Here is a 27,932-nt window from a genome sequence, read left to right as displayed (position 1 = left end):
GTTGGAGCTTAGCTCCTTCCAGGAAGGAGCACCGCTCAAAAATAACAGCTTATAGTCGGCAGCCAAATACATAATATCATTTTGGGGGTCCTTGACATGAAAAGGTTTTGAACACCACTGATATTATAGCAACAAACGTTATTCAGAAAACTGTTAGGATTTAGAAGACGAGTCTTAAAGGAGTAGTTCACCCCAGAAATGACTTATTTTATATTAATCATACACCCCGAAGCCTTGAATTGATGAGATTTTTTTAGTTGTTGTCGCATTCCTGAGCCAACAATACTGATAGACTCAGTAGGAGACTCAAAGGCCCCTTTTCCACCAGGGTTGAACCGGTTCAGTTCTTTTTTCCCGCCTAATATTGAACCGGTTCAGAACTTCAGAGTGCACTGTTTCCACAGAAATTGGTTCAGAACAAACACTGAAAGTGTGTTATTTCGGAACTGGATTTTTTAAATGGCCGCCGGTTCTGTGAAAGCACCAAGTTTCCAAGAATCTCCCGGCCGTTGGCCCTAATTTTTTCTGCTTTTTGTATACTTGTAGGCTGTTTGTTTACTGAGGATAAGATGATAAATACGTTTAGGGTTAGGCTAATATAGGCCTATATATATATATATATATATACGTAACTGAGGTGATCCGAACCTCGGCCTCGAACCCGGCGGGTCTCCCGCGTGAAAGTCCAATATCTTAACCATCACTCCAAAGGAATATCCCTATGGAACCAGGGCAGATACTAGACTCTTGATGCTTCAGGCTGGGGATGCGACTCTCTCCGCCACACTCACCCCCCTTTGACCTCCTCCTACGGGGAAGCCCGGATCCGGGTCACGGCACCAATGTAACGGAGGTGATCCAAACCTCCCCGCCCGGCTTCGAACCCGGGTCTCCCGCATGAAAGTCCAATATCTTAACCATCACTCCAAAGGAATATCCCTATGGAACGAGGGCAAATACTAGACTCTTGAGGCTTCACGCTGGGGCTGCGACTCTCCACCACATATATATATATATATATTTTTTTTTACTTGAGTCTTTCCAATTTCTAATACTTTTACTTCGAACAGACTGGTATCCAAATGAACACTTAGGATCAGTGGTGTAGAGTGTTTGGCCTAATTTGATAGGCCTACCTACTTTTTACACCAGTTTTTGAGTGTGTGTGTGTGTGTGTGTGTGTGTGTGTGTGTGTGTGTGTGTGTGTGTGTGTGTGTGTGTGTGTGTGTGAGTGAGTGTGAGTGAGTGAGTGTGAGGGGCTGTTCCCCCTGCCTCCGCCCTAGCCAGAGCAGAGCAATAACCAACGCTCTCTGTCTGCGCACACGCAAACGCACACACACACGCACGCACACACACTGACTGTAGACTGTAGAGTAGAGAGCAAGCAGACAGTCAGCAGTCAGCAGCAGCAGCAGCAAGCAGCGGCGGCAGCGGCTGGAGAGCGAGGATGAGCGCGTTATTGGAGCAGAGCAGAGCAGACCGCAACGCCACTACGCATTTCACAGGTAAAAAAAAGTGGCGGAGTAAATCGAACCGCGATGTTGTGTTAGAATTCCGCGGTGCATCGGTGTTTTTTTTAGAATTCCATCACAGTCAGCACGACATCTGGATATATTATATTTTTGGTGTGTGTGAAGTAAACAGCGGTGTGGAGAGAGAGGGTCGCTACAGCAGAGCAGCGAGAGAGAGAGAGAGAGAGAGAGAGAGAGAGAGAGAGAGAGAGAGAGAGAGAGAGAGAGAGAGAGAGCATCATCTGACTGCCGTGCGTTCAACGTTATTATAACGGCGTCTCAACTTGCAGCCTCAGCCAGACCGGAGACACTGTTCTCCTCCTGTCTCCCCGTGTGTCAGATCAGATCATGGACATAATGTCACTCACCATGCATTGCAGACTATGAGTGACACTTCCACAACAGCACACGAGTCGTCATCACGACATAATCGGAGGAGGAGAGGGGGTTTCTTCTTTTCTTTAAAATGTTTTTATTTGAACTTGGTCGGGGAGCAGCCGAGTAACCTACAGTGCAGTGGCATGATTGCTTCCACCGTACGTTGCACGCATGCAGGGCTGTTATATCATCTCTGAAGGTTAAAAGATTCCCGATGATGAGGAGCTATTGCGGGGCTAGCGTGCTGTAAGCAGCTACCTGCATCATCCGTCCGTCCGTCCGTCCGTCCGTCCGTCCATCCGGATAGGATGGCTGGATGGATGGATGACAGACTGACTGATGAGTCTGACAGACTGACTGAGACCGGTCTGTAAGTCTGTCAGTCAGACACACACACACACACACACACACACACACACACACACACACACACACACACACACACACACACACACACACACACACACACACACACACACACACACTGGTCCATCATCACTGCTGGCTCTGTGTGCGTGTGAGGGCAGGCCAGATGCATTTTGTTTCAACGACAAACGGCAAGAGAAGGATGGAGGATATGCCCTACTATTGGCTATTGGACACCCATCCCATGGCAAATGGGGTTTGGCCAAGTTTATAGGCGTCCAGCTTTGATGTTGGCATGTTGTCACTTTGTCACACCTGCTGCCAGCATGTGTGAGGAACTGAGGATGATGACGGATAGCTGGTTGACCTTTCTCTTCCCACTAATCCTTTGAGTGCAATGCACATCATATATTAATCATAAGGATTATGTGGAATGCTGCTGCTGCTGCTGCTGATAATACTTAATAATAATACTTAATAAAATAATAAAAGTTTCCTTCATTGGCAGAGTTTAATATATTTCCATTAAACTCTTGTAGTAGTAACAAAAACCTGGCTTTTTGTGGTACTGCTGGTTGCCAAGAATGTGGCTTTTTACATTTTAAAGGACAAACTGTTAAGGACAGTACTCCTAAATGTTCTATACTGTGCATGTGATAGTGACTACAACAACACACATGTGTAATTTAATTAAAAGGGGACGACATGGCTTTACTTTAGATTCTGCTCTCACTGTGCACGTGGAAACTTTTTTTCTGCAAATGGCTTCTTGTCACAAATGGAACTAGGTCATTGTTGTGAGGATAGCATCCACCTGGCCTGTTTCAATCATGGCTAAATGACTGTGTCTAATGATGCTGTGCATTGCGTTGTACACAGTACCAAACAGACAGGCGTGATGGGCCAGGGTTATACTTCCCCATGTGATGGTGTTGTTGGGTGCAGAAAATAGCTATACAAGCTTGCAGATCTCGAGCTTGTAAGACCTGTCTGTTTTCCGCGCACAACTCTTCGTACGATGGTGTGAAAACTAAGAAATTGTCTCTTTGATGTGCTTTTTGGCATATTTTTGTTCCTTAATCTGAATTTAACCGCCCTTATTTGATTTGTTTGGAGTCAGCTCTTATTTACGCTAACCTTCCATGGACTCAGGGATAGGGATATCAAATCTATCCAGTCCTGGTATTATTATGTTTTTATTATATCAAAGCTCTATTGAAATGATGCAGCCCTAGTGAGCTGCTTATTATCGTCATGGATTTACTGGAGTAAATCAGTGTGCTTATGTCAGAGCTCCCATAGCCCTGAGGTCACATCAGTGAGGGGACATCGTCTAGACAGGCTGGGGGAGAGTCTTTAGACAAAACAGCAGCTGACAAATAAACACCAAAGTTTTATCATTACACAGCGAAGCCCATCAGTCTATATACGCCTCACAACTAAAATACTAGAAAAGGGGAAAAGTGCCATAGTGTGTGTGTGTGTGTGTGTGTGTGTGTGTGTGTGTGTGTGTGTGTGTGTGTGTGTGTGTGTCTTTGGGTTTGTGTGGTCAGCCCTTTGTCATACTCCTGTGAAAAGGCTGGTGTGAAGTTGCTGTGGCCCTGCAGCGTGTCGCGTGTGACCTGCTGTGTGTGTGTGTGTGTGTGTGTGGTGTGTGTGTGTGTGTGTGTGTGTGTGTGTGGTGTGTGTGTGTGTGTGTGTGTGTGTGTGCGCGCGCGTGTGGTGTGTGTGTGTGTGTGTGCGTGGTGCGCGTGTGTGTGTGTGTGTGTGTGTGTGTGTGTGTGTGCGCGTGTAATTTGACTAAATATATTGTCAATTTTGTCATTTTATGTTTGATTTGCGCTGGGGTGTTGCGCTCTGAAAAAAAGCAGATCCAAGCAGATCCATGCTCACAGCACGCCATGCTGCGAGGTCGTTGTGAGCTTGCAGATCAAGCAGTTTCCAGCAAGCAACCAAGTGTAAAATCTGCCCATTACGATGCCACCAAGGCCCACCAAAATACACGTTTGTCGACTCAAATCTTATGATATTCAGTCATGACTAAAACTAAAACATTTTAGTCTTAAGTGATAGAGGGTATGCGATGCGTGTGACATCAACATCGTACCAGGAAGTTATACGCCTACTGAGTGGCAAAAAACTACTTTCTGGCCTTGAAAGCCCATATATCCATCTAATTGCTTTAAACTATGTTAAACTCACTTTGCCACTCGATTTGCCATTCACTTTATGCATGTGCATAACGTGCACATGCATAACCCTAACCAGGAAAATCAGTCGCCCAGAGGCAGCACAGCAGTTTAAGGTTAAAAGGTTACAGAGAAGTATGACAAGAAAAAAAAAATAAGTACTGTTGTGTACAGTGAAAAAAGCAAGGCACAAAAAAGAAGAATATATAAATAAAGCGTAGAAAAGCAGTAAGCGCTCATAAGTGTCACATCACAACACAAATAGCAAAACTTTAAGCACAACTACAACTAATACACACTGGTGTGTGTGTGTGTGTGTGTGCGCGTGTGCGCGTGTGTGTGTGTGTGTGTGTGTGTGTGTGTGTGTGTGTGTGTGTGTGTGTGTGTGTGTGTGTGTGTGTGTGGTATGAGGAGGAAGTGGCCCATTAATTTCCTCGGCAGCTAGAGGAAAGGGTTGGTCAGCGATGTACAGTTGAGTGAAATCATGAGTCATGATTCCCATTGAACTTCCAGGAGGAGTGGTCCGGTCCGTCTGAGGAGCCGGTGATAAGTGGCTCCTCCCTGGTGGCTCCGAGGTCACGGGCTGGCTGCCCCAGGGCCAGACTTTATACTTTTCCAGTCAGTGAGCAGCACAGGCAGCCCTAATGCATCATCAGACCCTGGCTATCTCTTCTATACCTTTTAGAGCGATTCATCTTCATAGACCAGTGGTTCTTCAAAGTGGGTTCCAGCCCAGGGACTCTCAGGGTTCCTTCAGCAGTGTCTAAATTGACCCTTACAAGTCTGTAACTCTGACGGTGTACAAATGGAACCAATTGCAAGTTGCATTTGTACCGTGTCAGAGTTAAGGGGAGACCGTGAATGTAAAAGTTTGAGAACCAGTGTCATAGATGATTCTACTCTTTATATACATTGCTGCCACTGACCATGTCTCTGCTTGCTATGGTAATGTCGTGAGTGTTGTGCTAAATCTAGCTGGTGCAGTACTTGTTTTCATGGTTTTTGTGAGGGTTGATACCCTCACAAAAACATGAACAAACTCCCCCCAGAATGACAACAACTAGAATCGTCAGAGAAACGCTGTGGTTGGCCAGATTGTCAAGAATTGGCGCGACCTCGCCCTTTAGGGCGAGGTGCATGTCACCCTGAGGTCGCATTCCACCCTCAGGTGTCTTACTAGTATTATTCTCTCAAATGTTCTTTCTCTCTCTCTCTCTCTCTCTCTCTCTCTCTCTCTCTCTCTCTCTCTCTCTCTGCATCTTTCTTGCTGTCTCGGTTTTAGCATCAGCGCATAATAAATGCCTCTTTCTGACGTCATTGGGTGGATAATAAGCCATAAGCCCTTGAAGATTCTCTTGATGTTTTTGCTCGACTACAGGGATCCCCTTGGAGTCCCTAGTGTGATGTCATGTGTGATGTCAGAGCAGAGCTGACGCAGGCGGGAAGGCTGAGGCGGGTGCAGCCAGCCAGCCAGCCAGAAAACCTGTGAGATCTGCCGGCAGCAACGTGCCTCTCAAATCCAGAACGCAGGGCCAGTGAAATGTGGCCTGCAAGCATGAAATGGAATCCACGTTGTTGGGTTGGTAATGGTATCATTATATATTGGCTGGATGGATGGATGCGAGCCTATGGCCATATGTTACGCAGATGTTTGATCTGCATGCCTCGTGATTTGTCCCTTTCTGCTTGTACGTTTTACGTCAATGTGATGATTAGGCTGAGCCCTGGGGGCATCGCTGGCCGTTCAGGGTTAAGGGAGAGGCTTTTTCTTGTGTTCATAATGTACTGTAGCTCTTTTCTACATTCACACAACAAACATTGCTCTGCTAGGTTACAGGCTATAGTGCTAGTCATAAGCGAGGCATTTATTCTGTTGGAGACACTGATTGGCCTAATTGGGTAGTTGCCATTATATAATATAGCAATGTGCATGCATGGTAACACACAGCCTACTGGGCACTCTTTGTTGTTGTGTTGTGTTTAGTTTGTATTTGATTGTGTGGTAGCACAAGCTTGTCCTAATGGTTCACACATCCCACTTTCCCTCTGTGTTATGAGCGAAAGTGTCGTGCAGAGTGCACACTTGATTAGCAGAAAGCCAGGGCGTGCTAACCCTTTGATCATAGTGTTTCTGCCTGGAAAAACCACACTACTGTCAATTCCAGTGAGCCCCAGACCTTGACGACACTAATTACCATGAAACAAGCTGGGTATATAAGCTGAGAACAACAGCCAGGGTTTGGAAATAGCTCGATGCTGGTGAAGCCTAATGCATTACATTCCTAACTAGGCATATTGCAGAGCAGTGATTACTAATGTATCTAGGCCGGTAACTATACTTCCCAGACTAGTCACTGCCAATTTCTCACAGTCTCTGTTTTGTTTCACATTTACACCAGTATCATCATTATTTTAGACTATTAATAGTTGCAGAGTTTTAGAGTAGATGGTTTCTCCCTGGACTTTTTAGTGGGTTTCTCTCTCTCTCTATGCAGGTGATGAGCTCTCGGTCGGAGAGAACATCTCATGACGTCAGTCTCTTGCCTTTCAGCGAAAATTAAGCTAAGGCCTGCGAAACAATGGGGAATTAGCAACATTGATATAATTACCCTCTCACAGGCAGTGTCTCACTACGCTAACTGGAGGCTTGCGCAGATTTCCCCTGTGCATTAACAACTTATTATGGTGCTCTTGTGAGCCTGATTATTGTTATTTAAGTTTTCCCTGGGATGACTCACTGATGCTGCATTAGTCTGGAGGACCATTTAATTATTTTGTCTGGACATGTTTGTGTGACAGACTTTGAAGTGAATTAAAGACTAAGCCTTGGTGTTGCACTGATGTGATGTGTTACTCCATGGTCGAATAATGCAACAATAACATCCCTCATCCCGTACCGCCTTTGATTCGGCTGCCAGCGAGAGTCTGACTGTAATACGTGTTGGACTGAAGCAATGTGGCGGCGGGAATGACCTAGAGGCTCGCTTGCTATTGTCTGTAAACTGCCATTCAAAAAGCAAAACAATCGTTGCCACGGGAGATCCTCTGCAAAATATCGGAGTGGGTGTTTTTTGGCTAAACCTTTCCATATGAGGTAACTGATCCAGAATGCAAGGGTCCTGCCGATCCCTATGCTGTGCGCTGAGCCTGAGAGGGCGTGGATGTTAGAAATAGCACATGGGAGTCAGTGGGCTCTTGTTGTGTAATGGACAAAACTGGAAACATACTTGTCATTGTCCATCAATCATTGTCAAGTCTATAGAAGAAATACAAGGAATTATCTTACTTCTCACTTAAGTTATAACGACTGTACTAAAGCCTTCCCTGTGAAACACTCAGTCAGAGGTCATCGCCATGCTGACTTGTGGACATTTTTGTCAAAATATTTTTTTTGCCACGGACATACAAAATGATAATATTACCAGAAACACATAAAGAGCTAGCCCTGAATGACCATATTAACAGGTCTGTACCAGTTCTGTGTTCAAATGGATCCTTACGGGTCCATTTGGTTAAATGTGTACACTTTTGAGTTAAGAGGGTCCTTGCAAATAAAACATTTTAGAACAACTAGTACCAGTGGACTCCTATTATGTGCCAGTGTTGTAGTAAATCAGTGTCATACATATTCTGAAGAAAACCTGGAGACTTGACATTCAGTAATTGAATTAAATTCAAAATAAATAAAAAAAATCTAAATTATATTTATAAAATAGGGGTTGTCTTATAATCAGAGTCGTCCTATATTCGGGCCAATACAGTATAATGGTGTGTGAAAAAGAACATCAAAAATTTGCCACGGACAAGCCCAAGTCTTTGCCACGGACACGTTTGTCTGTGTATGGACATATTGATGACTCCTGCCCTCTGTTAATAATACTTTGTGATTGTTGACCAACCAAAATGCCCAAATTCTGGTAAATATTTGAACTCCCTAACAAGGTTGTTTGGTCTGAATGTCGTACAGTTCCTAAATCTTGTGGCAACAACAAGACGAAGGTAGGACAGAGGAGTACAGCTGGCTATTTCTGTCTGACTGTACAGGTCAAGGTACCTGTACATGATAGCTCCCACAATCAGGTGAAAGCCACAGTCCGGGCTTGCTTTGCTGTTTATACCGCTTTGGCCAACCATAACATGCCCAGGGTGGCAAGGGGAGGCGTGGGGCATGTGGGGGATAGCCGGGTTGCCACTGATTTACACTTAGTTCCGCGGCAGTGTCCTGTCCATCGCATTTGTGTTGTGAGCTCAGCTTGGTCTATTATTTTCGTGGTGCGACACCAGCTTGCAACTACTGTTGAGTTTCGATAGGCTCTATGAACGGCAGCCATATTGGAAATTAATTGGGCCCCTTCCTTATTTCCTTCACAGGTGTTATATTACCGTTGATTCTAATGAAGGCTCTGTTTCATTTTGTAGCACAGTGGTTCTCAAACGTTTTAATTTCAAGGACTACCATAACTCTTGAGAGTGTACAAAAAGGGTCCATTTGGTTCCATTTGTACACTCTCAGAGTTACACACCCATAAGGGGCCATTTGGAACCCCATAAAGGACACTTTGAGACCCACTGTTGTAGCAGAGAGTTTCCAGGGAGCCAACATGCACAATATCAGCACCCTGACTCTTGTTTGACCAGAATGGAACAGAACATTAATTAGTATCATTGTTAAGGCCTGTGAAGGAAGTAAGGAAGAGGCCCAATTTATTTCCAATATGGCTGCTGTGCATACATAGAGCCTTATATCGCCCTTTTTATTCTGCCGAGAGGCTGACTGGAAACACTTGCGACATCGTCCCCCTGTCCTCCGCTCTCTGTTGTCCCTGGCTGCAGCACACGCTTCCTCAGGAAGAGAGAGAGAGGAGGTGGCCCTCCGCTGACAACGTGATGTCACAAAGATAAACAGGACTGTGGACACTAGGCTGCTGATCGTGATGTCTTGTCGTGCCTGAGAATGATCGCGTGCAGTACATCAGTGAGTCTCAGACTTTGTCATGTCAAGGACCCCACGAATGAATTATGTATTTGGTTGCAGACCCCCCCCCCCCCCCAACAGAACATATTTTGTGCCAGGTCACCCAATACAAGATTTGTTGTTAAAATGTTTCAGAAATATTCCAAGATTTTCTACATTATTTCATGATCTTTGAGCAGTGCTACTGGAAGGAGCTAAGTTCCAACATATGGCTTATGTCCGTATGTACGCCCAGGGTCGCATTGGCCAAGCTTCGCGAGACGCTTTATGAAATGTTATCATAAATTGCACCGATCACTTCACACTGTGTGTGAGTTTGTAGATAGGCTATTCTCAGTAGCCGATGTTGGTTTAAAGTGATTATACAAGCCGCTCCAACAAGTGACCAAGTGTGCATGTCTGTATGTCCCTAATGTCTGTCCGTATGAGCACGGTCTCAACAGCTGCAATACCGTTGGGTGACCTACTGTACTTGCAAGTGGCGCAGTTGATCATCCTTGAAGTGAATGGACAGGGATTTCCTCTGGTTCGTTTATGGGTGTGATTTTTATGCTACGGTATATTAACTACTTTAGTTGTATGGGGACCCCCTAGAACCCCTTCAAGGAACCCTGGGGCTCCCCGGACCCCCACTTTGAGAACCACTGGTGTACATGCACACGTGTTGTAACAGATGCAGGCTCGGCTAGGGGCCAGGCGAGTACACACCCTCTAGGTTAGCAGTTCGCATGAGAGATGGATGGGAGAAAACAGAGATGCAGCATTATTTTAGTAAGGGGAGTGGGTGTGTTTTGGGTTCTGAATGTACCCAAAACACACTGATGTGTGGGTTATTCAGAAGGGGAAAAAAAGTTGTTGTCAGTTTAGCTGTAGAATGGTAGTCGAATGCGTTTTATTAGCCCGCTAGTGTCAGATTTTGTAAAAAAAATGGAGCAGGTCTACTAGTTTACATCAATAGGTCAAATAAAATAGGCTAATGAGGTTTCGTCTATTCAAGGTAGACCCAGTTTCCATTAAGTCAGAATCAAACCTAGATAAACAAAATGTTCAGACTGAATGCACTTACAGTAATGGATGTTATTATCTGATCATATTGTTTCAATTAAAAGCAGATCAACCTGAAATTCAGACTCGCTGGCAGCCAGAATGCCGATAATCTTTACCACAATGTTAACAAACCAGCCTCTTCTGTTTTGCTGAGCCAGGCCAGTTACTTATTTTCATTGACTCTCTCAGCTGCACACACTATTGATCCATCTGCACACTGGCACATACCTTGTACTGCGTATACGTCCAATCAATTATTCAGCAAAACGTTTATCGCCTTACCCCAGACGTACAGTAGTAGAAGTCTTAAGTCTAGCCCATAGTATCCATGCTGCTGTCTCCTCAACGCTAGCAGCAAAAATACCACTTTTTGCATCACACTTCTGGCTCCATGTCTAATCTAGGTCTGTGTCCATGCTGTCCCTCCCTGCCCTCTCCTTCTCTCCCTCCCTCCCAACCCCACGGTGCCCTCATCTCACACCGGCCCCATGAATAAGGAGTTGACACCAAAATGTCAACCTGGAAGCCGTCAGACCACCGCCGCAGGCGCAACCGACCAATAAAGGCACATGCCCCACTCTCGCACGTACTGCTAAAAACTGCCCGTGTATCGGTTTTCTAATAAAACAAGCCGTGGCCTTGCCAAGAGATCACTTGACTGCGGAGGAGACTCCCTCGCATCTCTAATTAAAATGTCGAATGATATTACGGTAGTGCAGCGTTGAGTGATTAGTGACGTTGAAAATGCAAAGGCTGGTATGAGGGGCACTGCACGGGATAGTGTCAGCATCATCAGCCCTCATGTGGTTCTGTTTATTTTTAGCTTACTTAGCAGCATATGTTATCCATAAAGTGGAGATCGTTAATATCTCCTGTTTTGAATGAGCCATATCATTAAAATGCGGCAGATCTCCACTCTTTTTTTCCCTCCCTTTTTTGGATTTCCAAGTTTCAAGAGCAGCAGCACGCTGGCAGAATGGCAAATCTTTCTCACACAAGAAGGCATTGTAGAGAGAAACACAATATTGTTGTGTTTTGCGGAATGAAAGCTGGCCATTGTTGTGTGCCATTTCTCGACTATGGGGTTTTATTTGATATAAAATGGGAAATTCCATTACGTAAGAGAATTAGTTGTATTTAAACTGAGCTTGCCATGGGAAGCGAGAGGTAGGAGGGGCGTGCACTATTGGGCAGGTCACATTACACAGGGAAATCCTCAATTTTGCAGATGATGTAGATAAGCCCCATTTAAGTGAAGAGCGAGCAACAGAAATTACCTCAGATTTAGGATCTAACAAGATTAGGTTTCACATGGGCATTCAGCTGAGCCCATATTTCATTGACATATCATATCAAAAGTGAATTGCCCTGCATATTGGAATGCAGGCCCGAGGCTAACCAAGGAGTTTATAGGTCTGCTTTTGGTGAAGGCCTAATCTAACAGGAAGGAAGGGGCGGCGACGCGGATCTGACTTCGATCTGGAAGCTGACCGGTGTCGATATAAAGCTGCCGGGGTCTTTTCAAGTCTGGCTGTTGACATGAGCTAGTTTCTAAGGATACGGTCTGAGATTTCACAGTTTATCCAGTGAGTTTGGATGGCAATACTGACGTGACAAATGACTGTTGACTGGCATTTGGCTTAGATCAGGGGGTCTTAAACATTGTTCAGCCCAAGGAACCATTAGCTGAGAGAGCGATGGAGCAGGGACCCCCCCCACCCCCACACACACACACATACATACACACACACACACACACACACTACATTTTGTATAAAATTGTGTTGTTGCAGTTAGAAATATTTCATAGATTTCATAGATAGTCTTCGTTTACAGCAATATCATGTTGGATTCATGTTAATGTGTATTTTCAGACATTAACTACTGTACTTAAACCGTCAATACTTTGTCCTTTGTTTGCTCTTTTTTCCCTCAATACCAAACCTTTTCGCTGAAAATAATCTACTGTGAAGCATTGTGAGCTTGTAGATCTGCTATTTTTTGGCAACATTTCTGCTCAAAATAGGAATGCTATAGGTTCAAATGGAGGAGAAAAAAAAAGATACTATGACCCAAAGATTTGGTGACCCCCCTGTTGTAAAACTGAGGACCCCCAAGGGGTCCCAGACCCCCTGTTGAAGACCCCTGGCTTAGATGCATTGAGCACATGAGTTGAGTGAAGTAAACAGCACTGCATTCAACACCAGTTGCAGCTAAGTTAATAAAGTAAAGGTCATTGTCAAGTCAGATTGCCTCATCCACATGCAAGCACATGAAATCATACTTATTTCTGATTTATACTTTGTCGCATGGCAGTACGTGTCACGTGGCGAAAACATCTGATGTCGGTGCTCACCGCATTGTGATGCGCTGTGAGTTTTGTGGATCTTCTAATTTTTGAAATGTTTAGACATTTCTCAATGATGCTGCGTTAACTCTGCTGTGCACAAGCCAGGATCACCCTGCTATTCTGCTAAACTGAAAATCTAGACTGTCCTTCACAAATGGAAAGAGTTAAACCTGAGGGGGGGGGGGGGGGGGGGGGAGAAGTATTAGCTGGGTAAGTGCCAAGAGCCAATCCTCCAAAACTAACAGGGTTAAGGTTTTAAATGAAAAAGATAATCGTATTAGAGGGCCAGACATACAAAGAGAGCAGCATTTCACGGTGTTGGATCCCGTTAATCACCAACAGTAGGCCTAGTCTGCTATCTCTGGGCTCAGGTGGAGGGGAGGAGGAGAGGAGAGAGAGGCAAGGCTGGAGGGGAGAACGCTGGAAGGAAATAAGGGGGTGGTGTTGTCATCCTCTCATCCCAGAGCTCCTTTTCTATAAAAGATGTTTATGTTATTTAATCCCGATATGAAATAACCTGCTAACGCCTGAACTAGCCTGGCTGAATCAAAAGCTAAACGGAAGCCGTTGGATGTAAGTGGAGCTGGGCTGCAGGATCTTGGGCTGCTGTTGTTGTCATCTGCCATTTCTTATTGAGGACAGCGGATATGCGGGCAGTCATTTCATTTCAGTCAGCAGTGAGTGAGCCGTAGAAGCATCTGTCCCGTCGACAAGCCTTTTCCAAAGACATTACATCCACAGCACAGCGGCCTCGTCTACCCTGCCAGTTGTGATTCAGACTCCTGCTTATGATTTCAGCTCCTTATCGGTTCTAGTTAACAGTTCGTTCCGTCTGAGTATTCATAGGAAATATTGTTTTATTGCATAATAGATCAATCATGCTGCTGCTACTGCGATGCTTAAATATTGGGCCGTTATGTTTGCTATAAAGTATAGCCTATAAACAAGCAGGTTTTCTAGTGGGAGCAAAGCATTTTCAAAGGTTATTGATGCCTGCAGAGAATCTGGCGTACGATTAGAGCCTGTTTCTCAATTTCTTTCCCTCAACAATTTCAGAATTGAAATTGGTTTTTTTCGATGGCCAGCCCTTAATCCTGAGGTTTCTCAAATTCAACGTTAGAAATGTCCCTCTGCCTTAACCAGGCAGTGATGTCTCGCTTCTTAGATTAGGATTTGGATGGGGATGGTTGGAGGGATGGAAAAACAGAGATGGAGAGAGAGAGAGAGAGAGAGAGAGAGAGAGAGAGAGAGGCAGGAGAGAAAGATGAAAGATGAAGAAGTATCTTTTCCCAACAGCCCTTCCGTGGTGATCGCCCCAAATCTCCCCCCCCCCGGTATCTCGTTGATTCCAAAATGTGAAACACAGCTTGGCAGCTGCTATTAGACAGCTACCTTCAGCTACTGTGATGCACACAGGTCTACAGACAGCGAACCGTAAACAGTGACATTTTGGAATTTGACTGCAGCACACAGTGATCATCTTAAAACTGTAGCCGTCGTGACGCCCGGTGTTACTTCGGGCCAGTAAGACATGACGGGTTGGGGATGTGAGCGACATGATGACGCCAGGGTTGTTGCTAGGGGGGGACCGGAGAAGATCAGGGAGGAAAACGCGGGCAAGGCTGCTAGTGGTGGAGGAGAGCGAGCGTTCTCGGTTTGAGGCGGTATAGCTCAGGGACCGGCGGTGGTTGGGGGGATGGGGGGGGCTGATCTCTTTAGTCTTTTTGGTGTTCTTTTCCTTGGAACTGACCATTCCGATTGAGACCCTTGTCAATGATGGCACACGGCCAAGAGAGGATTTAAACGTCACCTTTTCTCCCCTTCCTCTCTCTCTCTCTCTCCCTGTCTCTCTCTCTCTAGTGATGGCCTCAGCTGTGCAGCTGTGCTGGCGATCCCGCCGCTGCACCGCATAGGGAAGAAGCAGAGACGCCTTGACGACCAAACTTCCTCCCTCCCTCTGTTCCGCTTTAAAGAGCAACATCAAGAGAAACACACCAGCATAAACCAATGTGACCATGTACAGCGTGGAGGACCTCCTCATCTCTCACGGATACAAGCTCCCCCAGCAGCACTCCTCCTCCTCCTCCGCCCCCACCCCCACCCCGGACGCCACCTCCTCTTCGCGGCAGGCGCCCTCGCCCCCGTCCTACGGCAAGCGGCACGACGTCCCGCCCGGCCACGGGACGGTGAATGGCTACGAGAGGGACGTCGTCGTCGGGGGCCCGGGGTCCTACGGGACCAACGGCGGTGGCTCCAGGCCGCCCACGGCCTGCAGGGTGGCTTTCTCCAACAACAACGAGCCCAGGGACAGGGACAGGGGCGAGGGCAGACAGGAGGTGGACAGCCGCAACCAAGGAGACACGCACTCCCTGGGCGAGTCCTTGACCTCAGACAGCGGGTGAGACGTCGTCCTGAGCCGCGAGGCTCCTTGGCCCGTTTGCCATACTTTATTATGTCATTGGTTCCCAACCTTTTCTGGACCAGGGTCCACTGTAAAATCTCAAAAAGTGTTGAGTGGTCAGATGGGTGGGCCATTTTCAGAGCATTTTGTGATCAGGTGATTGTTTTTTCCGGCTTTGTTCAATGGAAGTAATGTAGTATACTTTTAAGTTCCTGTTTGTCGGTTTCACAATGAAAACACATTTTGGTTTTAATGAGATTTTAAGTTTTTTTCTAATGTTATGTAATCAGTAGTGGTTTTCCAATTAATTGGGGACATCTTCATTAACCTCACGTGTTGCTCCCAAACCCATTGGTCCCTGCCTCCCGTTTCATCTCCCCCTCTCTCTCCCTCTCCCCTTCCCAATAAATTCAGGGGCTGGGGGAGGAAGGATAATGTGTGCTAGAGTCTTAATCTGCCACATGGGACTCTGGAGTTGTAAACAAAGCTGCTATTGGGCAAATGCTCCGTGCCCTGTTGTAGCCCAGGCTTGCACACACAACAACACACACACACACACACACACACACACACACACACACACACACACACACACACACACACACACACACACACACGCACACACACACACGCATGCACACACACACACACACACACACGCACACACACACACACACATGCGTGCACGCACGTTGCACGCACACGCAGATACATACATGCTTGTGCATGTCGCACACGCATGCACGCCGTTCACCAGGTTTCTCAGAAGCCCCTCAGGGCCCAGTGATCAATATGTCCGTCCCTAAGGCTTCAAAGGCCTTATGCCTCCTGGTATAATGCATGTGCATCAATAATACAGGGGCACGTATATAGTCTTTTTTAACCCATTTAGGCCTAGAATTAGAAGGATTCAAAAGACACTTATAGAATCGGGTCAAAATTCTAATGTTCACGACTTTTCAAAAATAGCAGATCTACGAGCTCGCAGCGCGGCACTCGGTGCCGCGCTGTGAGCTTGTATATCTGCTATTTTTCAATAGTTAAAGCATAAAATAATGATACACAAAATGTGTACCCGTTCTAAATGGGTTAAATATGCATATGGGGGCTAGGGCTATATTTAGCTCCAGTCTGGAGTTATGCAAGTGAAACCCTCCTTGGGGAAGAGAGTGTTAAAACGGTATGAAGCCTGACTGAGTTACAACTTGGTTTGCGCGTGGTGTCGCGCACCGACACTAGCAGATCTACAAGCTCACACGGGGTAGTGCTGCAATGCAGTGTTCATTTTGACAGCAAATTTTGATTTACTTCTAGTCATAGTCTTTTGAATAAAAGTTTTAGTCGTATTTTAGTCATCTGAAATGTTTCGACTAAATATCAAAGAATTTTATTCGACTAAATCTACAGTTGATTTTGTCGACAAAAATGTATTTTGACGTCCCTTGTTGGCTGATTTTACACTTGGTTGCGTGCTGAAAATAGACAATGAAAAGTAGATCTGCCATTTTCAGAGCCCAACATCCGAGCGCAACCAAACATAAAATCACTTGTCTTTTAGTTCTAGTGCAGGATCTCTTCTCCACTAGTCCCTCCCTAACATTTTACTCTAGTTTTTATTTGTTGACGAATTAACACTGATGCAATGCCTTGTGAGCTTGTAAACAGGCTATTTCTGATGCATGACACCGGCGCATAAACCAAGTATAAACCAGGCATAATGTTTCCAGCAAGATAGCCCAGCAGCAAGCAGCCTATCCGGTGTCTTAGCGGGCCTGTTTGGTTTGCCTATTGGCTGTGGTTCTAGAGGTAACCGAGACAAAGTCAATACAGTCATTTCCCCTGTACACACAGTTAAAAACCTGTACACACAGTTAAACAGGCTTGTCAGATTTTTTTCCTCCTGTGTGCACCGTTTGGCTCATACATTTTTTTTAGAATCAATTTTTTTTTGTTGCCAAAAGCCAGTGATAGACTGAGAATCAGAAAATAGTCCTATGACCTTGAATAATATATGTGCGTGCGTGCCTGCGTGCGTACATGTGTGTGTTTGTGTGTGTGTGTGTGTGTGTGTGTGTGTGTGTGTGTGTGTGTGTGTGTGTGTGTGTGTGTGTGTGTGTGTGTGTGTGTGTGTGTGTGTGAATGAGAGAGTGAGTGAGAGAGAGAGTAAATTATCGTCACTCTCGGGCAGAAACCTTGTATCTCCAAGTTTCAAATGTGTACGTTTTTTTGCAAAGTAAAGCCCTGCTTCATCAGACAAGGCTGTCGCACAAAGGTAGTGAAAACAGCAGATCTACAAGCACACAACGCCTCTCGGCGCAAGGCGTTGTGTGCTTGTAGATCGGCTGTTTTCACTAGTTTAGATCATTTTTAAAATGATAAATTCAAAACAAACAGTTTTGGACATACAATGTTTTCACCCGACAACGACGTTATGAGACTGTGTGTAATCCACATTTTCACATGCCCTGCTCTGACGGCACTAACAAACAGAGTACTCTGGTAATGGGAAAGCTGGAATAACGAGACATACTGTACCCTGTATGTGCTGCCATTCCTGTCTTTTACTTCAGAGAGCGGTGTGTAAGGATCCTTCCTTAATACACACCGCTCGCTGTTTAAGTTTGGATAAGGAACAGGCCTATAGTATATCTTGGCTGTCCCATTAGGCTAGTACTACGTAGACCCAATTAGACTAATGATGATGTCGATGGCAACTCATCTTATGTATGCGATGCCACCGAGATACAGTGAAATGCCTCTCGGTCAACTGCACCCCAGCAGCACACGTCCCGGGCCAGCGATGATGGTCACGGATTGGAAATGTCAAGGATGTGCTGCCGCAGTCGCAGGCCCCACGGGCAACATACATATGCATGCGTCTTGATTGCATTGTCAAAACGTCATTCGGCCACTGCACAAACATAGCCAGAGATGGAAAAAAGTAGACTTACTCGCATTTCTTCTTAGCAAGTAAAAGTATCAATACAGCAATGTGGATTTGTTACAAGTAAAACATTATGGAATTTAACATTCACTGGAGTAAAAGTACTATAGTATTGGTATCAAAATCTACTTGAAGTACCAAAAGTAGAAAGTACTCATTATGCAGAATGTCCCATTTCATGAGGTTTCAGATATATACAAATCTTTGGATAATAGCAGATCTACAAGCTCAAAATTATGACCGTGTAGTAGATCGGCTATTCCCAAATGGCCGATGTATACTACGGTATATTAGGGCTGAAATAGGTAATGCATGTTCTGTAATAATAATCAAAAGTTTTCAAATAATTGCAGTGGAGTAAAAGGTACAATATCTTTGTCTGAGATGTAGTGGAGTAGAAGTAAAAGTACAGCCAATTGGAAATACTACAGTAAAGTCAAAACACCTCAAAAATCTTACATAAGTACAGTACTTGAGTAAATGTACTTAGTTACTTTAATGCCAAATATTGCCATAAATAAACAGTCTCTACCCAGATACCACTGCATCAGTGCAGCCAATCAAGACAAAGTCAACCCTTAGATGCAGGAGAGCTCCTTGGAGCGTTCTGTTGAGGCAGGATTGCCTTTTCTTTTTTTTTCTCCACCAAGGTTGAGAGAGCTCAAGAATGCAGGAAAATCGAAGATGATTGTCAAATGACCTGAGCTCTTCTTGGTCTGTCATGAAGGGCATCCAGGACCAACAGCGTCATTGTGTAATGTGATCATTATTATGCCCAGTGGAGAATCATGGTACCAAGTACTAGGCTACTACAGTGGCATTCATGGCTAGCTGTCGCCACCTAGTGGGGGAAAAGACAAACATTTTCATATTTTAGACTAGCAAGTAACTTGTAGGCAGTTGTAAAAGTTTCATTTTCTTTTTTTCATTATGGTTGGATTAAAATTGCTATGTATTTCAATATTTAACTAATCAAAATGTAACTGATTATGTAAACAAGTATACAGTACAGTGAATCACACAATCACACACACAGGTTCCCCCAGAGTTAAAAGTGTCAAAGTGTCATTAAGCATGACACTGAAGCCCTAATTGCTCCCGGTGAGCAGTTGTTTGCATAGTTTCCTCTGCCGTCTTTGTGTGAATGGGTGTGTCAATGGGTGAGTGCAATGCACATTGTAAAAGTGCCATGGATAAAGGAGCTATATCTAATTGCACCATTTACCATTTTACAATCTTTCATTGTGTTTCCTTTCAGGTTCTGCGATGGTCCCAGAGGACCACACCCTCAGTCTAAGGACGTGTCCTACTGGCGGAGGCGAGGCCAGGACTTCACCGTGCTCCTGGACTACTCGGACTTCAGAGAGCCCCCTGGAGGAGGTGGAGAACAAGGGGAGTACGGCGGCAGGCAGCCTGGGCCACAGCAGCCCAGAGGTCAGGAGATGCCCGCCGAGGAACGGCAGAGGGCGGCGCAGGAGAGGCAGCGCTGGGCAGCCCAGTCTCAGGCCCAGGCCCAGGCCCAGCTACGGTCCAGAGAGAGGGAGGCCGCCCTCCACCAGTGGAGGATGGCCGCCCAGAGGAAGTGTCAGAGCCTGGGCACCGAGGAGTGGCGTCCCGCGGTGAGCTTCGGCAGGCAGCTGTCGGAGAGCGAGGGCGAGCAGCGCTGGGCCCAGGAGCAGCAGCGCCTCCACGCCAGGACGCCAGAGGGCATGGTCGTCCACCCCAGGACCAAAGCCAAGTCGCAGTCGCTGCCCCGGATGCTGATGCAGCCCGACAGCCTGCAGTACACGGTGGACATGAGCTCCTCCGGTCAGGAGCTATACAGGAGGGTCAACGGCCACCCGCTCTCGCCGCACGACATTTACAGGGTTCCCCGCTGGCCGGAGAACAACGGCCGACCGGCCAGCGCCACCCAGCTCTCTGTGACACCAAAGCCACGCTTCACCCGACCCCCCAGACCCCCGTCTTACGAGGTGCACCAGCAGATCAGGGGTAGCTGTGAGGTGTTGTCCGGGTCTGGGAGAGATTCGGCCGTTCCGTTCCAGGCCAGGGACCGAACGCCACTCCCACTGTCCAGGGCAGGTGACCCTCAGCTGGACTATTTTTCATCTGACTCTTCTGGACCTCCCGGGTACAACCCTCCCCCGTCGTACAAGAGAGCGCCTGTCATTCCAGGGGGTCACCGAGGCTATGGCGAAATCCCTGTTAACTACAGGTAAATTACTCATTAAAATATGAGTTTCTGTTCAGTTATGTTTAGGTATTTCTTCAATGCATAGCATCGTTTCCACTCTCAAAGAGACTAAGTATTTTTTATTAACTCACCGGATGCTGACGATGCGTGCACTCGTCAAACTCTTTGATGTCTCTGTGTGCCGTCGACACGTTCGACGCGTCTGATAGGGTTTTATATTAAACCGTAGCTTGCTGTCTGGGGCAGCCGCGGCTGAAGAGAAACACTCCAATTCCCACAATGCAACGGAAGATAACGTGATCCGGTTTTCCAATACAGGCCAATGTTATGAGATTCACAAAAGTGGATTTATCTCGTAATCTAACTCCAGATCATGTTCATGTTTAAAATGAGCCGGCTGTTACAAAAGCACTGATGGCCGCGATTGTCATTTTTCTGTTCTGAGTGAAAGGAAATACGATACTCCGATTGTAGATCTGCTATTTTCAACAACAAGGCAATTCAATGTGCTTTACACAGAACATCAAGCAAAGGAAACTCAATGATACAATTATAAAGTGACATTAGGATGCATAAAACAAAAGAAGTTTAAATCCATAGATACTGTTACAGTTTAGAGGAGAAAAGAAAACAGAGAGAAAACAGGAAAGAACTCAATCAAAGGCAGCAAACAGAAAGGTTGTGTTTTAAGAAATACAAGCGGCAGCAGATCTGCAGTTTTCTGGCAGTTTACTCCAGAGATGTGGAGCATAAAAACTAAATGGTGCTTCCCTGCGTTTATTTGCGGTTGTAGTAACAGAAAGCAGACCTTTACCCCAGATGACCCGAGACGTCTGGATGGTTCGTTGTTAATCGCACAAGATCAGAAATGTAAAGCCATTTAACTGTGGAATAAACTCCCTGTCGCACTTAGATCAACAGGCTCACTCCCTAGCTTCCCCGTGGTCTGAAGACTCACCTCTTCAGACTCCACCTTAGCCCATAGCACACCGTAGCACTCACCTACCATCAATGACCTTACTTGAAAGTTAGATAGAATTTGTGCAAATGCCTAAACATGTTTAGGTTTTATATGAAGTTTTTTACGGAATAGGTGCTTGGTCTACCTCTTAGATGACTATTCCTATTAGGGGTGTAACGATACATTTTAATAGCGATTCGATACATATCACGATACATGGTTGACGATACGATACATGGACGATATTGGTTCATTCATGGCAATACGATACGATTCGATGTAATTATTTAAAATCGATATAGTAACTATTTAGCAAAGAAATTAAATCTGTGTGAAAGGTGTGGATAGTGCAGGTTTTTAAGGGAAACATGTATTATTATGGATATAAATAAGTAAACACAGTGATTATCTGCCAAATACATGGTCATTGTATATTGACAAACCTGCACCTTGACATGAACCCAGAGATTACACACATTTATCGATAGACCAGTGTAGCTATATGGAATGGAAAAGTAATTAAACCCCTACTTTTAATTTTATCTTCTTAAAAATGCAAAATACAATGCACAAGTAGGTAGTATCGATAGAATCGAATCTTTGCACTGCCGATTCGATATGATACAAAATAAAACGATACGATTCGATTTTGGCTGTTTTCATTTCGATCTACTTCGATTTTCTAAGTTAAAAACGATATTTCGATACAGTTACTATATCGTTACACCCCTAATTCCTATGCATTTGATGTATTGATGTTGATGTATTGACCTTGCTCATCGTATATCGCTCTGGATTAAAGGAGTAGTTCACCCCCAAAATAACTATTGATTACTCACACCATGGAGACTTCAGTTCAATAAAAAAAAAAGTATTTGACGCATTCCTAAGACAAACATTTGATTAGAGTAAATTTACCCCCAATGATTCCGCAGTGGGACCCAAATGCATTTGCGTCCCCATTCGGAATCAATGGGGGTACATTTATTGTAATCAAATTATTGTCTTAGGAATGCAACAAAAAACACAAACTATTATTGAATTCAAGTCTCCATGGTGTGAGTAATCAATAGAATGGGGTTGAACTACACCTTTAAGAGCGTCTGCTAATTGCCTACATTTTATAATTGTAAAGCTTTATAGACCAACAGTAGTATTTTAAAATCAATTATTTGACACACAGGGAGCCAGTGTAAGGATTTAAGATCTGGAGTGATATGCTCCACTTTCTTGGTAGAAGGACTTGAGTAGCAGCGTTCTGAATCAACTGCAGTCGTCTGACTGATTTTTGGGGGGAGACAGTAGTCAAGTCTACTGAAAAATGTTCTAGATCCTCCTGAGACATAAGTCCTTCATTATGTCTAACATTCTAATGTTTTTTGCCACTTGTGTAAATCTAATTATCTTCTAGTGAACACAAATATCACAGCTTAATTATAAATACCGTACATACCGGTATGCAGTAGGCCTATAGCCTATTACATTACATTAGTTGAGGATCATTGTAACTCTATCCAAAACTTCCTGACAGTACATTATTTGATTGCAATAATGAAAATATGTCAGGCCCCTGTACCCATCCACCATTAGAGGAACATCAAAGATCAAATCAATGCATCTCCTAATATCTGGTGATATTTATTTGTGATTATTAATTGAACTGTCCAATACAATGAGGATGAAATGTCTATGACTCCTATTGATTGACATGTCTACATTCGGCCCATAGAGATTGTACAGTTGTGTCAGAGCCTGAGGTTTGCCAACATCTGTTATTCTACCAGCCTAGCCTGTTTTGTGTTCTTTCACTATGCTCTACTAGTGCTATATTACGAATGAAGTAAAACTCTGTTGTCCTAATTCCCAGGTACCGTGGGGACATGTACCAGCAGATGCAAATGGTTCCGGATGGCTCCCATTGGTACGCCAGATATCCAGCCGGCCTATGGCCTGATCCCCAGAGAGAGAGGAGTGTACAACTACCCAGCAGGAAGCAGCTGTACCCTGGCTACGCCGTCCAGGAGCGTCCTGGCGGAGGAGTCCAGTACATCCCCTTCGATGATCCCCGCGTCCGTCACATCTCCTCAGCCCTCGGCGGCAACTCCCTGACGGACGCCGACAAGATCCGCCACATCCGCAACGAGCTTCCCAGCGTCACCGTGTCGGAGCCTGTGTCCGACGACAGTGCCTTCTTGCCTCCGCCGTTGGGGCCCTTTGTCGCGGCCAAGCAGACCGCAGAGGCCCACCAGACGTCTTCGAGCGACTTTGACAATGACAACGACAGGTGGCACAGCGATTTGCACAAAGAGACTGTCGATAACTTTCCAGCAACCGACCAAAACTGTAACAGATATTCCAAAAACCAAGGTCCTCCGCCCTCACCCTTGTCAGCCTTCCAGGCCACGGTGGTGGCCTCCTCCTCCTCCTCCTCATCTCGCCAGGGTTCCAACTCGGACCAGGGCTTCACGGAAACCATTACCCAGGTGAAGAAGATCGTCCCAGACTCAGGGTCAGAAAGTAGCAGGAACAGTAAGAGGAGGGTGAGCGAGACAATTTTCTGTCTGGTGTCCGTCCCCATTCACATGCCAACTAATATTAACAAAGACTCTGCCGCAGATCAGAACAATAACGAGATGATACCAAGTCTGACAGTCACCAACACTGACAGCGTCAGTCTAGGCCATACGGACAACCTGAAACTCAGAAGTAAATCCATGGCCGAAATGCCCCTCAGGCCCCATCACTCCCACTTCCACACCAGCAGCACATCCTCTATGAGGAACTACAAGAGAGCTCCATTAAGAAAGGAGATCATAGACGCTTGGGCCCTCCAGGCCAACGAGGATAAGGAGTTGTGTTACGCTGGGTCCTGGCCCGGAAACCAGTACCGAAATCAGGAGACCCAGACCAGCTCCCCCTTGACGGTGAAAAGCCCAGGCCCTCAGAGTCCTCCGGGCGTCCAGGAACCTGGCCAGTCTGCCACAGAGACAACCACAGACATCGGTTTGAGGAAAGACAGCAGCGCTTCGTATGGCTGCCCCATGGCTGGCCAGAAGAACCTTCACACCTCCAGCAACAGCGCCTTCTGCCGCCTCAGCCTTGGCCAAGATCAACCTTCATCACCACAGCCGACCCCATCCTCACCATCCAAAGAGGCGAGTGAGCAGGGAGACCAGCACCCTTCATCCCCCAGGAAGAGTGGCTCCAATCCCACAGATGGTGAGGAGCAGCTTGCCTTCGGTCAGTTTCTGCTGAAGCCAGTGAACCGGCGGCCCTGGGACGCCATAGGGGAGTTGGAGTACTTCAACAAAGAGTTCGAGGATACGATCAGCAAGAGGCCTAATGTGGAGCAAGGCACTGAGGAACTGGAAGAGGTGCACGAGAACATATTGGAGCTCAGCAAATCAGCACACACAAATGTTGCTCCAGATGCAGGCAGCCAAGCACTTAGTCTTCCACCAATGCACATAAATAAACCCAAGCGCATGAAGACCAGATCAGAGTCCTGGAGTTCTAGCATTGATCCAGACTACAGGGAGGTGAGGAGTGCATTCTCCAGGCCACAGGAGAGAACCAACACCAGACCAGCAACCGATGAGTTATCCACATTGCCAGAGCACAGCCCCAGACAATGTGCCTCCCTGCACCAACCAACCCAACCCAACGCTGACCCCAACCAGGTCTACGGGCAAGACATCCCCCAAGAGTCTTTACTGCGGGATGTGGGATTAACTGTCTACACAGAGACTCCTGAAGGTCCTGGAGGAACAATGCATCACTCCCTCTCAGTCCCAACTCCGCTAGATCACCAGGAGGAGGTCAGTGTGTCTGTGGAGTTGTCATTGGAGAGCAGGACGACATGTATTAAAGATGGTGCTGGCGTTGAGCACAACCCAGATGAAGAGCTTCAAGCTGAGGCGCAGGCTGAGGCAAAGGTTAAAGCAGACTACACGTCACGATTCAGGCCAAATTTGATCATCCGCAGGGCCAATAGTGAAAATAGTAAACCGTCCTCATCACACATGGGCAGACTGACCAGAGAGGCCGCGCTTTCCTTCGAAGACGATGGCTTAGATGAGAGATTTGTCTTCCCAGAGCGTCTGACCTACAGAAATGATTCAACGATAGCAGACAAGCACCTGGAGATCCTGTTGATCCGGGAGAAAGCCAACTCACTGCCTGCCGAGGACCTCAGCAATCTGTACGAGGTCAAATGCGCTAAGGGTATCCCTGAGAATGAGTCCATCGAGCAGCGGGCAGCCAGGATCCTGGGCATAGCTGTGCCGGTGGAGGCCTTGGGCGTGGCTGACAGACAGGCAGAAGATAAGCAGGATGACCCAGAGGTCTCCATTACCACCACCGATAAAGACATTAAAGACCTTCCAGTTGAAACTGAAACACACCATAGTGAAGACAGAGAGACACAGCAGGTAGCACGAGAGTGTGAGCAAGTGAACGAGGAGTCCTTGAATGACAAAGGACAGGAGTCAGAGGAAGACACAGGGACAAGAGCAGGTGATGTGGACCATACTGAGGACGAAGACAGACAAATGCCTGGTGACAACAACCACAGCGACATTGAAGATAGCCACAGCAGAGAGAGCCAACAAACCGTGGCGCTGGGCCTACCCGAGTTCCCACCCAGCTCGCTTCCTCTGTCCCTGCCCGTCTCCCCCAATGGGAAGTTGGCACTGAGCACCTGCAGCAGGGAGACGAAGGGACGCGGTGCAGCCTCAAAGTTAATTGAATCGCTGCAGGACAAGCTGAACTATTCCATGTCCTCGTCGACAACGTCTTCGTGCAGATCATCCCCAGAGAGAATGGCCCGTCTGAAGGAATTGGACTCTGTGTCCCGGATAAGACGACTCAGCCTCCAAAGTTCCGGAGACAACTGCGAAGAGGCAGACACTGAGGACAGAGATGGAGACAGAGATGCGGAGGAGGCTGGAGCTCAGGCAGACACAGAGGGACAAGTGGCGGAGGAAACGGGTGACAATGAATTGGGAGGGGAGAAGGAAGAGAAGAACTCAGGAGATGAAGATGTCAGCAAGGATGATTGCGAAAGGTGTACTGAAAGGACAGAGGAAGCAGAGGATGAGGAGGCACATGAAACAGGACAGCAAAGGGAAGAAGAGGAGGCACATGAAACAGGACAGCAAAGGGAAGAAGAGGAGGTTGAGTTGGAACTGAACATCAAGGAAGAAGAGCTGAGCGGAGAGATCCCAATACGTTTGGAGGATGAGGAAGAGGCCGTATTGAAAATGGAGGAGTCACAAAGAGAGATGGAGTTTGAGCTGAAAATCGAGGAGGATGATGATGAACACAAGCCCACGAAGGAGGATCAAATCGAAGAGAACACGCTGGATGTTGTCAGAGAACAAGTGAGTAAAGAGGCTGAAGGGGAACTGCCCAGGCCAAAGCAACGTACCAGGGCTCAGAAACCCCCACTGCTCCCCAAACCACGCAGCGTGCCCAAGAGAGAGATCACCCTCCCTCTCAGCTTCAGCAGCGTGACCTGTGGTTCCAGTTCTCTGGAGGACGAGGAGGTGCTCTCTATCTCAGGTGGGTGCAGAAGTTTAGAGTAATTGAAAATGTATTTTAGACATAATATATTGAACATCCTTGTTTAATCTGAAAAGTATTTACATTTACAAATATTTTATGTATTTATGTCATTCTAACACTGGGTGCGTTCGGAAATGTGCACCGGGTGTGCGCTCAGTGCAGTGAGTGCAGTGGGCGGTGACGTTGTAGAGTGCGTTCAGTGTGGCTTATTTACGAACGACCAGTTAAGCTCTGAACTCTGAAGGTAAACTTTGTGAAAAGCAGCAGTGGCTAACGCAACGTTGCTATTGAAAGGAGATGTAATTCATAACATTGGCATACCTGCTGTTAGTTTACACGTTGATGCGTGTGAAACTATCAAGCCCAAATGACCAATTAAGCTGCAAATGCTGCATTTTGCTGTGCACTCAGCACACCCGGTGCGCGGTTCACTGGATTTCCGAACGACAACGCACCAAGTGCACCGAATAAACGAACGACAACATGGCACACCAGTGCGTTGAGTGCGCATTTCCGAACGCACCCACTGTAAAGTCATTGCCCAGCTCTAACAGTGAGTTGCCAACCCCTGGGGTTAAGAAATGGTGTTGAGTGTCTTCATTTCTACAGACAGGGTTCCCACGGTCATGAAATTCCTGGAAATATTTTGAAATTAGAAAAATATTTTTTCGCAATGCGAGGCGTTGTGAGCATGTAGATCTGCTATTTTCACAATAAAAACGTGTTATACAAAATTCCTCAAGTCTTAGTGCTCGTCAGGGTGCCGGTCCCCAGTTAAAATATGATTATTTCGGGGGTCACAGCCTGAAAAGGTTGAGAACCACTGGCATACACTAGGAGTAAGCCACTTGTTATTGAGCTGAATTATTGTTATATAGTCCTGGAAATTGGGTTAAATATTCTGGAAAAGTTTTGGAAAAGTTTGGAAATTAATTGGTAAAAATGTGTGAGAACCCTGTACAGACACGAATCTTGAGTGTTGTTTTTAATTGCATGTCCCCTCATCTTCTTCCCAGACTCGTACGACCCCAGCAGGGTGGAGAGGGTGTGA

The 27,932-nt window shown here is 46.2% G+C and overlaps 1 protein-coding gene across 1 annotated transcript; it reads left to right on the top strand.

Annotated features, from left to right (window-relative positions):
* Positions 1–1,403: 1,403 nt before the first annotated feature.
* Positions 1,404–27,932, top strand: jcada (junctional cadherin 5 associated a; the record flags this gene model as incomplete). Its single annotated transcript, XM_080751819.1, has 5 exons — positions 1,404–1,505; positions 14,677–15,214; positions 19,420–20,376; positions 23,184–26,878; positions 27,898–27,932. The coding sequence occupies exons 2-5, from the start codon at positions 14,832–14,834 to the stop codon at positions 27,930–27,932; spliced, it is 5,070 nt and encodes a 1,689-aa protein (XP_080607945.1). The 5' UTR covers positions 1,404–1,505; positions 14,677–14,831.

The sequence above is a fragment of the Nannobrachium achirus genome, assembly GCF_963921795.1.
Source record: "Nannobrachium achirus genome assembly, chromosome: 21".
Taxonomy (NCBI): Eukaryota; Metazoa; Chordata; class Actinopteri; order Myctophiformes; family Myctophidae; genus Nannobrachium; species Nannobrachium achirus.
The sequence above is the reverse complement of the archived record's forward strand: the minus strand, read 5'-3'. Positions and strand labels throughout refer to the sequence as shown.